Source organism: Brassica napus, chromosome A3, assembly GCF_020379485.1.
Source record: "Brassica napus cultivar Da-Ae chromosome A3, Da-Ae, whole genome shotgun sequence".
NCBI classification, from domain to species: domain Eukaryota; kingdom Viridiplantae; phylum Streptophyta; class Magnoliopsida; order Brassicales; family Brassicaceae; genus Brassica; species Brassica napus.
This window is the reverse complement of record NC_063436.1, coordinates 17,479,061-17,496,431: the sequence shown is the minus strand read 5'-3', so window position 1 is coordinate 17,496,431 and position 17,371 is coordinate 17,479,061. Positions and strand designations below refer to the sequence as shown.

The 17,371-nt window shown below is 36.3% G+C and overlaps 5 protein-coding genes and 1 pseudogene across 5 annotated transcripts; 3 read left to right on the top strand and 3 right to left on the bottom strand.

The window, feature by feature from the left end:
• Window positions 1-3,445: 3,445 nt before the first annotated feature.
• Window positions 3,446-7,529, bottom strand: LOC106390448 (dihydrolipoyllysine-residue acetyltransferase component 2 of pyruvate dehydrogenase complex, mitochondrial-like). The gene is made up of 19 exons (XM_013830907.3): window positions 7,289-7,529; window positions 7,027-7,123; window positions 6,755-6,819; window positions 6,595-6,671; window positions 6,447-6,487; window positions 6,187-6,242; window positions 6,026-6,100; window positions 5,848-5,940; window positions 5,442-5,681; window positions 5,279-5,351; window positions 5,066-5,166; window positions 4,895-4,980; window positions 4,746-4,821; window positions 4,590-4,657; window positions 4,434-4,500; window positions 4,242-4,337; window positions 4,060-4,162; window positions 3,875-3,970; window positions 3,446-3,792 (listed from the first exon to the last, which is right to left on the bottom strand). Exons 1-19 carry the CDS (start codon window positions 7,325-7,327, stop codon window positions 3,722-3,724), a joined length of 1,620 nt encoding a protein of 539 aa, XP_013686361.2. The 5' UTR covers window positions 7,328-7,529; the 3' UTR covers window positions 3,446-3,721.
• Window positions 7,530-7,796: 267 nt separating this feature from the next.
• On the top strand, window positions 7,797-10,344 carry LOC106390450 (eukaryotic initiation factor 4A-1-like). Its single transcript, XM_013830908.3, has 4 exons — window positions 7,797-8,033; window positions 8,714-8,783; window positions 8,855-8,958; window positions 9,052-10,344. The coding sequence occupies exons 2-4, from the start codon at window positions 8,716-8,718 to the stop codon at window positions 10,116-10,118; spliced, it is 1,239 nt and encodes a 412-aa protein (XP_013686362.1). The 5' UTR covers window positions 7,797-8,033; window positions 8,714-8,715; the 3' UTR covers window positions 10,119-10,344.
• On the top strand, window positions 8,486-8,612 carry LOC125607805 (annotated as a pseudogene).
• Window positions 10,345-11,153: 809 nt separating the features above from the next.
• On the top strand, window positions 11,154-11,732 carry LOC106394455. Its single transcript, XM_013835026.3, has one exon. The coding sequence runs from the start codon at window positions 11,260-11,262 to the stop codon at window positions 11,539-11,541; it is 282 nt and encodes a 93-aa protein (XP_013690480.2). The 5' UTR covers window positions 11,154-11,259; the 3' UTR covers window positions 11,542-11,732.
• Window positions 11,733-13,849: 2,117 nt separating this feature from the next.
• Window positions 13,850-15,061, bottom strand: LOC106390457 (EPIDERMAL PATTERNING FACTOR-like protein 3). The gene is made up of 2 exons (XM_013830923.3): window positions 14,532-15,061; window positions 13,850-14,258 (listed from the first exon to the last, which is right to left on the bottom strand). Exons 1-2 carry the CDS (start codon window positions 14,647-14,649, stop codon window positions 14,008-14,010), a joined length of 369 nt encoding a protein of 122 aa, XP_013686377.1. The 5' UTR covers window positions 14,650-15,061; the 3' UTR covers window positions 13,850-14,007.
• A 242-nt stretch (window positions 15,062-15,303) lies between these two features.
• LOC106390456 lies at window positions 15,304-16,854 on the bottom strand. The gene is made up of 3 exons (XM_013830922.3): window positions 16,437-16,854; window positions 15,825-15,918; window positions 15,304-15,624 (listed from the first exon to the last, which is right to left on the bottom strand). The coding sequence occupies exons 1-3, from the start codon at window positions 16,711-16,713 to the stop codon at window positions 15,552-15,554; spliced, it is 444 nt and encodes a 147-aa protein (XP_013686376.1). The 5' UTR covers window positions 16,714-16,854; the 3' UTR covers window positions 15,304-15,551.
• Window positions 16,855-17,371: the final 517 nt, after the last annotated feature.

Below are 17,371 nucleotides of genomic sequence, written 5' to 3'. Positions count from 1 at the left end.
CATCGTTCTTCTTTTGATCATCTGAACCGGGTTCGATTGTGTCCCACACTTCATGAACACGTAGTAGAACCTTCATCCTCATCGACCAAACTGTGTAGTTTGTCGATGACAACATCGGACATTGGATAGATGTAGATCCAAAGTCCTTCGTGCGTGGAGCCCTAGTCACGTCAGCCATCTTGCCGTCGCGATCTCTTGTTCCCAAGCACCAGGATCTTAAGCTACAACTTAAGCTTAGATCGAGTCTCCAACCTGAGGCTCTGATACCAATTCAAATCTCTTAGAAACACAAGGAGTTATAAGAACAACTTTTCTTATTAGCTTTAGAAACTACTCAAAACTAAAGCTCTCAATATGTTTCACTTAGATCATATAGAACACCTCTCCATTAGACCTATATTTATATGAAAGATAATTCCCTTTAACATGTGGGATATGAAAAACACAAACCTAACCTAAATAGAAACTTCCTTTTCCTATTTCTAGGTTTCCTTATTGTGTTTATCTTAACATATTAAACATTTAATAATATGTTAAGTTTCCACAAGCTTGGAATTATCCAACAGGTGGTAATCTATGTATTAGGAAGGTGGTAGATATTGGCGATCATCACGATGTGAATAAAGTAGATTAAGGATACATGATCGTTTTTTGTGTGTGCATAAAGTAGATGAAAAAGGAGGTAAGACCTGTGGACTAAGTGATATTTCCACTTTAGAGCATAACTTCCCGTTTTAGTCATTCAGATGGATCATCATAATCATCTTTTCTTCTTTTTTTTCCTTCCTCATTTTGGTTTTAGGAAACTAATTTGAAAATTGAGAATTATAGGATTACATGTGATATATGCTAGGTGGGTTAGGCAGATATTGTAGGGCAAGAGACCTACCTCCTTCTCTCCCTCTGTCTCACTTTTCCCCATTTTCTATTTTTCAGTTTTCTTACAGATGAGATGTAACTTTCTTTTCAGGCCGCTAGGGTTCTTTTACGAGTTATTGTTTTTGCTTAATTAATAGTAGAACTAGGATAAGACCCGCGCCTTGCGCGGGATTAAGTTATTATTTTTATTATATTTTGGAGAATGAAACAATAATTTGGCTTCATTTGGATTAGGGGTGTTCAATCCGGATATCGGGTTGGTTTCGGTTCGATTCGATTTTTTTCGGTATTTCGGTTAGTAAAATATAACTACTATTCTAAATCCATATTTACTTTGACTTTAGTCTTTCACATACTTTTGAAAGATTTCAACTGGACGATAAATTGATCAGCCAATCTTGTTGCTTTAAATCATTAGTATATATATATATATATATATATTTAGTTTGAATATTTATTATATAAAAATTCATATGCATTATATTTTATGATCATTTGTAACTTATTATAACAAAAAAAATAATCTATTGATCACAAAATTTTCAGATTGAAAATATTCAAATTTCTAATAATATATAGACGTTTTAAAAAATTCAAAATATAACATATAAGAAAAAATATAAATGTTTTTATTATATATTTAATGTAATTTTTTAATATCTTTCAATAATATAAAATTAAAAAAAGAACTAAGATACAAAATTGTTATCAATTATTTATTATTCATAATAATTAATTTTCATATATACGTTAATCATATTAGGTAATTTCGTAGCTTCTAATTAAGGAAAGTGCAAAAAAATATTTGGTAGATTATTTATCAATTCGATAGTTAGTTTAATAAAAAATATAATGTAAGTTAAGATGGATCAACCTATTTTCTAAGAATAGTATATTTTATATAGTTATTTATTAAATGAAAATTTATAATCATACAGTTCTATGATCATTCATATCATTTTATAACTGAATATTTAAATCATCGATAACAAAATTTTCAATGTGAAATATTTAATAAGTTTATAATTTATAAATGTTTTTGAAAATTCATTGAAAGTTTTAATATTAAAATACTTATGTAATCTTATGGTATATAGTATAATCTATATATATATATATATGTTTTATTATTAAATGATATTTTTTACTCATATGGTTTTAAAAGCATGTGTATCTTCTTATAATATTAAATAAAAGTTCATATTAATACAATTTTATGATCATTTGTAACTTATTATGACAAGAAATTAATTATTGATCACAAAATTTTCAGAGTGGGAATCTTCAAATTTCTAATAATTTATAGACGTTTTGAAAAATTCAAAATATAACATATAAGAAAAAATATAAATGTTTTTATTATATATTTAATGTGATTTTTAAATATCTTTTAATAATATAAATTTAAAAAAAAAGAACTAAGATACAAAAATTGTTATCAAATATTTATTATTCATATTAGGTAATTTCGTAGATTTTATTTAAGGAAATTGCAAAACATTTTTTGGTACGTTATTTATCAATTCGATAGTTAGTTTAATAAAAAGTGTAATATAAATTAAGATGGACCAACCTATTTTTCTAAGAATAGTATATTTTGTATAGTTATTTATTAAATAAGAATTTATAATCATACGGTTCTATGATCATTCATATCGTTTTATAACAAAATATTTAAATCATCGATAACAAAATTTTCATTCTGAAATCTTTAATAAGTTTATAATTTATAAATGTTCTTGAAAATTCATTGAAAGTTTTGATATTAAAATATTTATGTAATCTTATGGTATATAGTGTTTAATCTATATATATATATATATATATATTTATTTTATTATTAAATGATATTTTTTACTCATATGGTTTTAAAATCATGTGTATCTTCTTATAATAAAAATGTTAAACCATTGATCATTAATTTTTAACATAATAATTTTAATAGTTTTAGTCATTTATTGTCGTTTTTAAAAATTCAAAATATAACATATATGAAAAAATCTAAATTTTATTTTTATAGCTAATTTGATTGTTTAATTTATTTTAATAATATAAAATTAAACAAAAAATGATGGAGGAGATATAAATTGTTATCAAATCTTTATTATTAAAATCATTAATTGTCATATATATATATTAGTCATTTATGGTAATTCCGTAGGTTTTATTTAGGAAAGAAAATATCATATCATATCATTATATCATATAGTTTGACCAACTTATGTATCTAACAACATATAAAAATCGAATGTGGACCTACTTATTTTTCAATTGAATGTAATTGACTACCTAATTGAGTGCCACCTATGCATTGGGACTTCTTTTAATTAATACAAAATTGAGGTTACAACTTTTCAAATGTTTCTCAATTAATATATAGGGGATATAGCATGCACCTAATCACACAAGTATAAACTATTTACGCTTATTAAACATGATGACTACATCTATATGTTAAAATAATTATTTATGTGTTCCAGGTTTTAATCTCTCATATAGTTAACTATACCACCACTACTAAGACTTATCACAAGATGCTTCTGTTGTAGGAAGAAACACTCATCACTAGTTATGATTAAAAAATAATAAATCGGTTTTATTGTGATGCCATCCCATGATGAAACCAACAATCCATTTAACAGTAATAAACTTGTTAGATTCCTGATTTTATTTTGGGAAAAGAATCTGTCAACTCAACGTAGAGAATGGCAATAGCAAGCAACTTTGGAAGGCATGCACAAGGGGCTAAAGGGAACAAATCTGGTAGAAACAGTCGAAACCAGAGAAATTTAATGTCATACTCTTATGAGCTTTAGCTTTGACGTGTGTGTGTGTGGAGAGTTTAGAGCAACATAGACTCTGGGGTCTCGATGTAGCCCTTGAATGCCTTCAACCATTCAGCTCCAATAGCACCTGCACAAGGACGGCAGACTTACTATTAGACCTTTTCAAGTGATGATGATTATAATTGGATATGAATGGAAATAATATGTACCATCTATTACGCGGTGGTCACAGCTAAGTGTTACAGACATGTAAGAAGCGACGTTGAACTGGTCAGGGTCACCACCAGCAACAACTCTCTTCTCAGCTGTTTTGAGATACAGACACAACAATACAATTACCTGGGAAGAAACTTCAATGGATGAATGGAAAGAATATGTGTGTGTAAGTAGTTACCGGAGCCAATAGCTAGAATAGCAGCTTGAGGTGGATTGATGACGGCACAGAACTGTTTGATGCCAAAAGGTCCTCCCAGGTTGGAAACTGTGAATGTTCCTCCCTGTCAAAAGAAACATTTTGAGCTGATTCGCTTTCGAAGAAGCATTATTAGTAAAGCAGTGGCATAATCCTAATCAAACCTCATAATCTTCAGGCTTCAAGCTGTTTTCTTTAGCCTTCTGAGCCAAGAACCGAACCTCTTCTCCAATTGTGGACAGTCCTTTCTTGTCCGCGTCCTGGAATTAAGTACAATTGATGAAGTGAAGTTAAAAAAAAAATCAAAATTCTCTGCAATGGAAGGTTTGATAACTGTATTGAGAGTGCTCTCGCACCTTGACAACAGGAACGTAAAGCCCGTTTTCTGTTTGTACTGCGACATTGATGTTCACATTGCTAAATCTGTACATAAACAAAGGAAAAAAATTAACAAAATAATTAGATGATTTGCAAAGTTGTCATGAACATGTGAAGCAGCAAAATCCACTTACTGGCGGATGTATTCGTCAGTCCATGAACTATTGCACTGAGGAACTTTCCGTAGAGCCAATGCAGCAGCCTGCAATTTCGAATTAATGATTTCACAATGGAGGACACTGACGGTGATTTGGCTTGGTTTTGCTTTAAGAAATAGAAGTACAATGTACCTTAATAACAAGATCATTTACAGATATACGTTTCCCCCCGTTAGCCTCTTGAAATGAATTCAATTGACTCCTCAGACTGCATATAAAAATAGCTATGTCTAGCATCTATTGACCGAACCAAGATGCATCATCTGAAACATAATACTTACCCCATCATTTTGTCAACACATGTATCCACGGTCAAGTAGTAGTGAGGAATAGTTCGCTTTGAGAATGCCAAACGCGAGGCTGTGACCTGTCAATACCATACAATAAACATATTTCAGAATCCTTGAACTAGGGAAATTAGAGATATAAGGTTGTCATTGTATAGGTATTGCCTTTCGTATCTGAGTGTGAGGGATATCAACATAGTCCAAAGCTGGAACCTTCGAATCGGTGGGCTTGGAAGGCTTGGCAGTAGTTTCTTTACCGCGTGAAGCTGTACCATAAAGATGTATTAGGAAACAGGGATTGTGTAAGTACTGTTAATATAGACAAGAATGACCAGGAGGACAATGTAAAGAGAGGGAAGAGTAAAGGAGTTATGTTACCTAAGAACTCTTCCACATCAGCCTTCACTATCCGTCCTTCAGGACCTGTGGCTTTGATGCTTGACAAAGGAACCTAATGTTTTCAAGGGGAAAGTTGGAGATAATTAAGAACACAAAGATTAACCACAAGAGCTTTAATATAATTTTTTTTTTCGAAACTAACATTGTTATCTTCAGCCAATTTTTTCGCAAGAGGACTAGCAAAGATACGATCTTCTGAAGGAGCAGGGCTTGGCTTAGAAGTCTCGGCTTCAGGAGCACTGGCTGGCTTCTCCACCTTCTCTTCCTTTGGTGGGGAAGGAGCTGGTTTTGCTTCAGGAGCAGCGGGACTAGCACCAGACGAGGGGGTGTAATCTTTGAACTTTTGAATATCTTCTTCCTCTTCCACTGTGATAGCAATCACCTACTCGGACAAAGGCACAACGATTTATACATAATTCTACAAATGACAATGAAGATATTTTCTGATGCATAATTCAATAATCTTTAACTCCCAGTTACAAAAAGGGAGCGTAGAGCTCAAAATCATAAATTCATGAGAGCCCATGATAATAAACAGATCTTCATACCTCCCCAACTTGAATTGCTTTTGTCCCCTCCTCTTTTAGTATCTTAGCGAGATAACCCTCTTCCATGCATTCCATTTCAACGGTTGCTTTGTCCTATACATAGCTTGATATTAGTGTTACATTTCTAACATGATAGTAGAAAACAAAAAAAAGAGATTCAATCTAAATTTAACATTACAGTTTCAACTTCACAAAGCACTTCACCAGGAGCGACTTTATCACCTTCTTTCTTCAGCCACCTGGCAATGTTACCCTGAAGTTTGGACAGATAGATTTAGTATAAATCTAAAAAAATCAACAACGTAAACTCGTAGTTAGGAAGTAACCGGAGATCCATGCCTCAGTCATTGTTGGCGAAAGAGAAGGCATTCCAATCTCTTGATGAGGAGGAAGATCTGAAACATATGTAGACGCTCTTGGTAAAACGGACCGTGTAGGAATGCATATTCACAGTAACAGAAACATAATAGCCGCAATAGACACAAAAACCAAGTTAAACCACTAGTTGTTCCAGTTAGAAACATAAAGCACAGTTACACAGACTCATAAGGTAGTACACAAAATATCCGTAATAGAAGATGTACAGAAGAGCTAACTACCTGAACTGGATGAAAATCCTCTTACTGATCGCATGTGGGAGCTGATACGCAAACAAAAGAAGCGTACTGTTAGGATTAGACGTACTCTATTCAGGCAGGCAGCAAGAAGTATGCACTTTGGCAAAACGGATTGAGAGGAGTAAACTACCTTATATATTCTCTGAAAAGTGTTGGTCCTGTCATTGCTTTTGTGCTCATTGTTGAAATACCACTAGGCATTGGTACCTATATGATAACACATTTAATGACATCACGACTAAAAAAACGCCAGAGGATTATGCTATTATGCTGAAGAGAAAGGGGCTTACAGTGGTGGCACGACATTTCGAAATTCTCTCTACCGGGGAACAAGACAGACGAGTCTTGAGCATATCTGAAGAGGCAAAAACAAAAAATACTGAAGCAACAAGCATATACTCAAAAAAAAATATTAATTTTTTCAATTATATATGATAATGTACGTAAATGAAGAAACGATATATGATGTTCTTTCCCCGTAACAAGTAAAAGGAAATGACTGAAGACAACGAGATACCTACCAGTCTTCCTCAAATGAGCTTCTAAGGAAAGAGTTAATTACCTTCTCTTGCAGTGAGAGAGGGGTGTGTACTGCTGTTGGAGAAGCCGCGGGCTGCCACGGAATGCTCACGCCGCAGTAAAGTGGAGACATGCTTCAGCTGACAAATAATAACAACAACCATCAAAGTGGTGTTAACAGAGATACATAATATTTAAACAAGCAAACAATTACTCTGCTGTAAAGGTAGAGACTTTTAAGTGGCTATGCAATAAAGATCAAAAACGGTAGTCGTCGTCAGAGAAAATGAGAAAGGGGAAGGTACCTTGTTGGAATGAATGATGATACGAGATGCGTAAGCCATTTGATTTTCTGAGCCGATCCGAGATTCTTCGATCGATCGGGACTGTTAGAGGGTTTTCAGAAAATCGAGATTTTGTATTAATTTGAGTTTCCAATTCCAAATTCGACTTCTTCTTCTTCTGCTGCTGCTCTGTTGTTATTATTCTCTCTGAGCTTTTGCGAGTTGCCAAAAGACAGCGATCATCAGGTGCGTTAGTTAAAGTGAGGGGAATCAATCCAACGGCAGAAATTAAGTCAAACTATTCTAAAAAGTCAACTATATTAATGGGCCTACTGCTGGGTCTTGAGATTCCATAACCTGACACACTTATTACGACACGAACTAGCGTTGGACACACCAACCAGGTCGTTAATTAAGACACGAACTAGTGTTGGTAAAATCCTGTCCAAACCGAAACAGTAAACTGAAAGTAAGTAAGGGTAAAACCGGAAATCGCGAAAAGAAAATGAGATGGATTCTTATTGAGAAAACCCTAGCACGACGACGACTCATGTAAAAAAAAAAAAGGAAAAAGAAAGAGAGAGAGGAGGAGTATATAAAGACAAAAACGTGGTTTCTCTCTGCCTCTTTACCAATTGTTCAATCTCTCTCTCTCTCTTTTACAAACCCTCAATCTTCGTTCGCGGTCTAGATCCGAGTTTGGGAGAAACAGCCTCCCTAAGTTAACCAACAAAGCACTCTACTTTCTCTTCTTCAGCTACTCAAGGTTTGCTTCTGATTCATCTACTTTACTACCTTCCCAGTGATTCTCGATGCGGCTTTTCTTCCCTATTAAATTATTTTCTTTTTTACTGGGTCTCTGTTTCTCGATAGATGTAGTTCGAAAGTTTATAACTTTCTTCAATTCATATGAATCTGATTAACTTATCCGCCGATACATCCCGATGGTCTTAGATCGAGCTCTTAGAGTCTGTCTTCTCTGTCTATTAGATTATGAGTTGATGATGACGAATATTTATGTTAGGATCTATCTTAGCCTTATAAGGTTCGTTTAATTTAATCGATGTGTTTGTAACATTCTCAATAGGATGATTGTCTTCCAGCTCTGATCTTTTTTTTTGTTTTGTTTGTATGTTGTTTTAACATTTAGTCTCTTTTTATAACTTTGTTTGTTTGAGTTAATTGTCTGTAATCTGGAGGAATTGGTTGAGTGGGTTTGTCTATAATATTGGATTATACCACATGCCTTTAAAAACATTCTCTCCGAACATCATATCGAAGACAGATATTAATGCTTGGTTTCCTCTCTTTATGGACATTCGAGTTTGGCTATTCTGTCACATTCCTCCTCTTTTGCTTTTGTCTGAAATCATTTAGTTGTCGTCTCCTTACTTTGCTAGTTAGTTTATGTTATCGCTAATTATTGTTTCTGTTCCATCTCTCTAGTCATGGCAGGATCCGCACCAGAAGGCACACAGTTTGATGCTCGTCAGTTCGACCAGAAGCTTAACGAAGTGTGAGTTTTCTAACTCTACTTCTTCTCTTTTCATTCTTACTCTAGTTGCTTACTGTTTTGTATGGTTACAGTCTCGAGGGACAGGACGAGTTCTTCACCTCTTACGATGAGGTTCATGACAGCTTTGACGCCATGGGCCTTCAAGAGAATCTCCTCAGGGGTATCTACGCTTACGGTACGTCTACAATAACCTCCATAACTCTTTCTTCTTTTGTTCTCTCTCTCTCTCTCTCTCTCTCTGACCTCATGTGTGCTTTTTACTACACAGGTTTCGAGAAGCCTTCCGCAATCCAGCAAAGAGGAATCGTCCCCTTCTGCCAAGGCCTCGACGTGATCCAACAGGCCCAATCCGGAACCGGCAAAACCGCAACATTCTGCTCCGGCGTCCTCCAGCAGCTAGACTTCACCCTCGTCCAGTGCCAGGCCCTCGTCCTCGCCCCGACCAGAGAGCTCGCCCAGCAGATCGAAAAGGTCATGAGAGCCCTCGGCGACTACCTCGGCGTCAAGGTCCACGCCTGCGTCGGCGGGACTAGCGTCCGGGAGGACCAGCGCATCCTCCAAGCCGGCGTCCACGTCGTCGTGGGAACCCCAGGCCGCGTCTTCGACATGCTGAAGCGTCAGTCCCTCCGCGCGGACAGCATCAAGATGTTCGTCCTGGACGAGGCCGACGAGATGCTCTCCCGCGGGTTCAAGGACCAGATCTACGACATCTTCCAGCTCCTCCCGCCCAAGATCCAGGTCGGAGTGTTCTCAGCAACAATGCCACCAGAGGCTCTCGAGATTACAAGAAAGTTCATGAGTAAGCCGGTGAGGATCTTAGTGAAGCGCGACGAGCTCACCTTGGAAGGTATCAAGCAGTTCTACGTTAACGTGGAGAAGGAGGACTGGAAGCTCGAGACGCTCTGCGATCTCTACGAGACTCTGGCCATCACTCAGAGCGTCATCTTCGTGAACACTAGGCGTAAGGTTGACTGGTTAACCGATAAAATGAGGGGGCGTGACCACACGGTCTCGGCGACTCATGGAGACATGGACCAGAACACGAGGGATATTATAATGAGGGAGTTCAGGTCCGGCTCTTCTCGCGTGCTGATCACCACCGATCTGTTAGCTCGTGGTATCGATGTGCAGCAGGTGTCTTTGGTGATCAACTACGATTTGCCGACTCAGCCGGAGAATTATCTCCACCGTATTGGAAGGAGTGGGAGGTTTGGGAGGAAAGGTGTGGCGATTAACTTTGTGACGAAGGATGACGAGAGGATGTTGTTTGATATTCAGAAGTTTTATAATGTTGTTGTTGAGGAGCTGCCTTCTAACGTTGCTGATCTGCTGTGAGAGGGAGAAGAAGTTCGCCGACGTCACCGGAGAAGAAAGGTTTTTTGTTTGTTTTGAAAGGGCACAACAACAACTACTCTTTTGATTTGATTTTGTCTCTCTTCCGACCATTTTTATTCTACTATTTAAGATCATTATGGAGTATTTATTTCTGGTTTGTTGTTTGTCTTTGTATCAGTCAAATCTTTTCATGCAAGTGTTTCATTTATTAATATCCTTTTTAACACTCCAAGCTTTAAAACGTAGTCAAAATTCCACATTTGTTTCAAAATTCATTAACATAAAAAACTAGCGAGTGTATTAGCTTGATACCATGATGGGCTTTAAATTTTAACATATTTTATGGCCCAAGGCCAGACGTGGGCCAACTTTTTATGATCAGGAACTTTTTTTTTTTTTTTTGCCTAATCTATGCGTGGATTAACAACCTCTACTTCGGTTTCTTCTTGCATCTTTTAGTTTCAAGATCTTTATTCAACATTCTAGTTTATAACAATGTTTTAGCCATGCTGAAAATATATTTAGTGTAGTATTTATTTCTTTGAAAAATGAATATTCAACTCTTTTTTTTTTGTGGCTGAATGTTCATTATTAGTTTGATATATTCAAGCCTACCACCGACAAAGGTTGCTTTGCTTGCTATTATCATTTCTAATGAAATTATTGGTCTGAAAGTTCTGCCAAGCTTCTTCACGAAAATGAAACTGTATTGAATTAAATAAGAAAAATAACAAGTTATTTCTTCGTTTATTTCCACTGAGAAATTACCGGTTCGGACAAAACACGTCACGACTAGAAAAAAAAATAGTTGGGAAAGCATCACATCCACACAAACCAACTACGTCAATGGTAAGAAAAAAAAAACTTGAAAAGTCCAATGATTTAAACCAAATTTGTGACATAATTGTTTAGTTACAACTTACAAGTGGGTCCTTGACCAACTCCGCATGAAAATTGTAAATTAATTTCCCAAAAAGACACCTTTAATAATTTGAAAAAAGATACTATCATTTCGTTAATTTCCTTTTATAACTTTTTTAAAGTACAATACAGTTAAAAAGCAGAGACGACTCATTGTGACCAAGACTCAAAATCACGGAGCCACCACCACAACACCATAGAGAATTCTTCTTACAAAGAAATGGAACCAACAGCCGCGTCTGGAAACGGCCGAGACGCAGTTGTGGTGAAAGGCTACAGTTTCGACGATTCAGCCGCAGATCAGAGTAACGATTACCAGATGAAGATAAAGAAAAGCAAAAGCGCTTCAAACGCGGGGTCAAGAAGCTGGAGTTTCAGCGATCCAGAGACGCGGAGGAAGAGAAGAGTCGCTGGCTATAAGGTTTACTCCGTTGAACAGAAGATGAAGGGATCCATTAGAAAGAGCTTCAAATGGTTCAAAGATGTTATCGGTATTTCTTGAAACTATTATCCTCTCCTACACTTTATATGTAAAACTCAAAATCAATGAATCTCTTCTTGCTGAGTGTGTTAAATATCTCTTGTAGTTGATCATATCATGATATATATAGTCTTTGAATGAGACAGATGATGAATGAATTTTCTTGCAAAAACTATATATAAGAATCTCTAGTGAATTTTTCTTTTAGTATACACATACTTGCACATAGAACATTCTACAGTCACTTTATTTGCTAGCCTCGTTACCTAGAGAACCAAGATAAACAAAAACATAAGTGATTCCAATCAACAATTAGAAGATATTATTAGGACTTGTGGTGAATCAATCTTACAACTGCCAGTGCAAGGAACTGATACTTAATATCATCCTCCAAAGCAATATGTAAGTGTCTTCCCCATCAATGATCAAAGCAAAGGCTGCATGTAAACGTTTCTCTAGTTTGATCATCTGATCTGTATTTGTGAAGTCACTTAGTCTACTTAGTATCAATTATAAAAAAACCCTTAGGCCCTGTTCGTTTGCTCACCCAGTGATCCATCTGGGTGAAGATGCAAATTGATGTTCGTTTAGTGCATTATAATGCTACATCCAGATGGATCACCCAGCTGAATTTTTAAAAACTCTTCTCAAATTCTCACCCAAATGAAGGTGAGTCTTGATGGTGCATCTGGATGCAGATGCATTTAGTTCAGTCCAAAATGACAAATAACAAAAATGACCTTTTAAAATCAAAATATTATTTTCAAACCGTAAATTCAATTTTTTTGCATATACTTTTTTCCACTATAACCAAAAAATACATTTTCTCGCAAAAACGGAAAAACACACTTTTCCGCCAAAACCGCAAGATGCATTTTTCCGCAAAAAACATAAAACACACATGTTTCATTAAAACACATTTTTTCGGCTAAACCAGTAAAACCACATTTTTCGACCAAAACCCAAAAAACGCATATTCCTACCAAAACCGGAAACAACGCATTTTCTCGCCAAAACAAAAAAAAACGCATTTTTTCGCCAAAACCGAAAAACACAATTTTCTCGCCAAAACCGAAAAATGGAATTTTCCTGCCAAAACTGAAAAATGGTATTTTCCCACCAAAACCAGAAAACAGAATTTTCCCACCAAAACCGGAAAAACGCATTTTCCACCAAAATTGAAAAACACAATTTTCCCGCCAAAACCGAAAAACACAAATTTCCCGCCAAAACCAAAAAACACAATTTCTCGCCAAAACCAAAAAAAAACACAATTTTCCCGCCAAAACCGGAAAACAGAATTTTCCCGCCAAAACTGGAAAACGGAATTTTTCTGCCAAAACCAGAAAACTGAATTTTTCCACCAAAACCGGAAAACACATTTTCCCGCCAAAACCGGAAAAATGTTTTCCCGCCAAAACCGGAAAAATGTATTTTCCCGCCAAACCCAAAAAAAAACTTATTTTCCCGCCAAAACCGGAAAAACGTATTTTCCCGCCAAAACCGGAAAATGTATTTTCCCGCCAAAACCGGAAAAGCGCATTTTCCCGCCAAAACCGGAAAAATGTATTTTCCCGCCAAAACCGGAAAAGCGCATTTTCCCGCCAAAACCGGAAAAATGTATTTTTCCGCCAAAACTGGAAAAATGTATTTTCCTGCCAAAACCGAAAAAATGTATTTTCCCGCCAAAACCGGAAAAATATATTTTCCCGCCAAAACCGCAAAAATAACTTTTCCCGCCAAAATCGTGAAAAAAACTTTTCCCGTCAAAAACACTTTTTGCACCAAAACTTCAAAACACACTTTTTCCGTCCAAACCGCAAAAATGTATTTTTCTGCCAAACCTATAAAACATATTTTTCCGCCAAAACCATAAAAATGCACTTTTTCGCGAAAACACACATATTTCCTCAAAAACCGCAAAAATATTTTCGGCCAAAACCGTAAAAATGCTATTTTTCCGTTGAAACGTAAAAAGTTATATTTTAGTCATTTTATTAACAAGTCCACGTGGATGCAGATGGAAGTTAAAAAAATGAAAAGCAAACGAACATAGTTGCATTCAGATGATTCATCTGGATGCATGAACGATATGAAGAAACGAACAACACCCAGATGGAGCATCTGGATGATACATCTAGATGGACCATCTGGATGCATTTTCCAGATGTACAAACGAACAGGGCCTTAATATATTATAAGCAACATTGAACAACAACGTACTCTATGTTGATTGATGTCTTCATCTTATCTCCTGCCAAAACCCATATCTTGAGACCAGCTTGGGTCACGTTGCAGACATAAGTATCAGTTTATACTTCATACCATAAGTTGATTAATGTTTCTCATTTTATATAACTTTCACACTTTAAATATGAATAGCTAGACATAGTTACCAAAGGTCCACAATGCTGATGATAATAAATATAATTTACAAGATAGACATGTGAATATATAATATATGTCAAGTTGTTAAGCAAGTCTAAATTAAGGAGCACAATGGCATCTCCAGCCCTCAGGTTGGTAATTAGTATATTGAGTAGATATGTGAGGAGGTGAAGAAATGGTAGGGACTTGGATTGCTTCACATGGTTCACATCCATAGCATTTCTTCTCACAAGTTGGTGGCTTTGATCCTATTATCCTCCCTTTCTCCATCTCTTTTACCTCTGTGTTCTCATTGGGCGTCAATATAGGCCTCCTAGAGTTGTGTTCTGCCGCCTGTGGGCTTATTATCTCTGCACACCCAAAATTCTCATCCGGTTTAGTGGGTTAACCAAACAGTTTAGACTCTCAAATAGTATACTCTCTACTACAAGTCATTAATTTGCTTCAAAACTAAAATCAGTTAAAAGATTCAATCTAATCTTGTTTTACAAATAGAACTAAATAGGGTATTGTTCCCACCATTTAAATATCCACATGTCTGCTTATCATTATATGCATATATATACATAGTAATGGGGTTGATTAGTATACTCAGAAAGATAAAATTAAAGAAACACTCAAACCTGGATGAAAAGAAACTTGAGTGGAAGCAATAGGCCTGCTTGTTGCACACACCCAGCTCACTATTTGTACCATCGCCATTATAGCCACATACCACTTTCTTATTTCTCCCATTCTCATGATGAAGATGACTTATGATGGTGATGATGGCTTTATAAAGGCCTGAAGAGGTAAAGAGGAAGAAGAAGGATACGGAGATTTAAAGAAGCTTTGTGGGTTTTAGAGGGGTTTAGGCCTAGTAGTGCCTACAACATAGGCAAGGGTGTTGCTTATGGGACAAGTGAAGTTATTTTCTTTACCAATCTATCAGCTCTTGCCTTTTCTTTTCTCTCAGGTTTTTTTAATCTTTGGGATTCTACAACTCATTAATTGAATCTCTTTCCTCTACATGAAGTAAATGTTTGAGTCAGAAATCAGATAAAAATAAGAGTGAGAGAGAGACTTTCCTATTTTCTTTCTTTTGTTTTGCATAGACTGCAGAGCCATTCCTCAGCTCTATGGCCTCGTTTGCATCATAGTTTCACATCAGTTATAGATCAAATTTCCACACTAATCAAGTTTAATTTTATAAATATGATAGCAAGTGTTACTGCTGTATTATGTGTCATATACCATACAACTGTTTTTTTTTGGTTCAAATATACCATACAACTGTTTATATTTCATAAATGTTGTTAGTTCTTCATAGGTTATAGCCGTGTGACTTTGTTGGATAAGGCTACTATACCTATACACAAATAATGAACTCATATATGTACGTAATTAAGCATCATGTAGAAAAACTTATTCCTTGATGTAAAGTAACCATTCAAAAGGAGTTAGAGATTGTTAGAAAATAAAAGATGCTGAGATCTTTAACTCCACCTCGACTCCAAGATCCAAAACAACACGTCAAAACATGGATATTGATACATCCAAGGTATTTATGAGATCCAAGTTTCAGATTTTCTAGCCTGTAAGGAAAGAGACGTAGCCGGCCTATCTGATAGCTGGAGATTCATAGAAAAGATTAAAGAGGGACTCTAGGCAGTGACTCTGTGACGCCCTTTTGCTATTCTCCGAGCTATGACTCTCCGTCCACCTTTGGTTGCTTTTCTGCTCATATTCAAGACATTCACTAATCAATTGAGTAAACAGTTTGGTCGCTCAAGCACCATGTACAAACGAACAAACAATCCTCTTCTTACTTTCCATTAGTGCTAAATCAACAAATTCCTCTAATACGAACGAGAAAGAGCAAAGATTTGACTCTATTCTTGGACTGAAACAAGGAGGTTTAATACAAAGAGACATACCGAGCAAAGAATCCGTGGTTACGTTTGCGCCTGATAGTACTAGGCTGGAACGTCCTCTTGGGAAATAAAAGCAACGGCTCACTTGAAGGATCGACTACATCACCAAAGTACAAAGATATTAAGCAGGCACCGTAGAGTAACAAAATGTAAAGTCACTAAAGCTCAATAAACAACATACTGAACATGCACTATATGCAACTCTCCCACAACATAGCATAGTACCACAGAGCAGCAAGATGTGCGACGTTGCAACGCGCTAAAGCTCAATAAACAGCAGACTGAAATTCTCAAGATTATAAGCACTATATGAAACTCTGCACAACATAGCCAGATTCATCACCCTCCTACAAGCACTTTACAACCCGTTTCAAAAAAGAAAAAAAAACAGAACACCAAACCGTAAAAAAAAAAAAAACCAAATAAAGGTTCTGTCTTTAATCTTTTTTTTTTCAACTGTGTAAGCACTCAAAGATCAAATCTTTAGAAAACAGAACACTGATCAGCACCAGACTAATACTCAAATCATCATATACCTTAGGAGTTATTGCTAATTACCAGTCTGAGCTAACGATATGAACACTCAAATGGAGGTAAGAGAGCAGAGAAGTAAACCTTCTGGTAAGAAGAACTCGAGTGAAGGAAGACCAGATGGGTGAAGAAACCCACGTTCCGTTAGCTCCTGAAGCGTAACAGTGTCGTTAACGCGCGGGTTAAGCTTGTTTTGTAGATTCGTCAACGACGGGAACAAAAAACACGGCGGGAGTTCTTGTCGCTGAGGAGCTATCTGCTGAAACGATCTGAGATTGTTCTGCACAAGAGTCGTCGTAGGCTTTGATAGAAACCGATTCATTAGCGAAGCTCCCGACCTGATTAGGGTTTTGGCAGCCATTGTCTTCTCCCCCTTCTCCGAGACTGGCGATTGCTTCCCTGAGCTCACTCTCTCTCTCTCTCTCTTGGAAGAGGAAATCTACATGGGCTTTGGGCCGTAAGGCCCAATTTATAAATAAACATATTGTAATTTATCAAGATATTATAAGGTCTTTGTGGATGCGGGTTTTTTTCTCTAATATGGGCCTATTTTTGGCCTCATTTTAAACTTGGCTCGTAACTCAAGAAAATGACATTAGAAAAAACTGTCGATGTTTGACGTTAAAAAAAATGACGGCTATATATCTGACCATCACAGTGGTTAACGAGAAGTAATCGGACGGTGGAACTTCCACGTTGTCGCTATGCCGGAGCCGCCTAGATTAGATCACACCACCGTCCAACTTTTACAAAGGCGAAGAGGCGGCTAAGTGGATCCCACCAAAAATTGGGCTTTTGTGTGGGTCCTATTATTGTCCAGCCATACATCAATGTGTCTAAATGCCCACGTGGGACCCAGTTTCTCTTTTGCGACCAATGTAATGAGTATATCATAATTTCGTTGATTGAATTTACATTATTATTTTATTATTCTTTAGTGATTTCTTACCTGAAAAATATTGTTTTCCTCAAACTAGGGTATTATTAATAAATAAAAATGATCAGATATGCTCTATTGA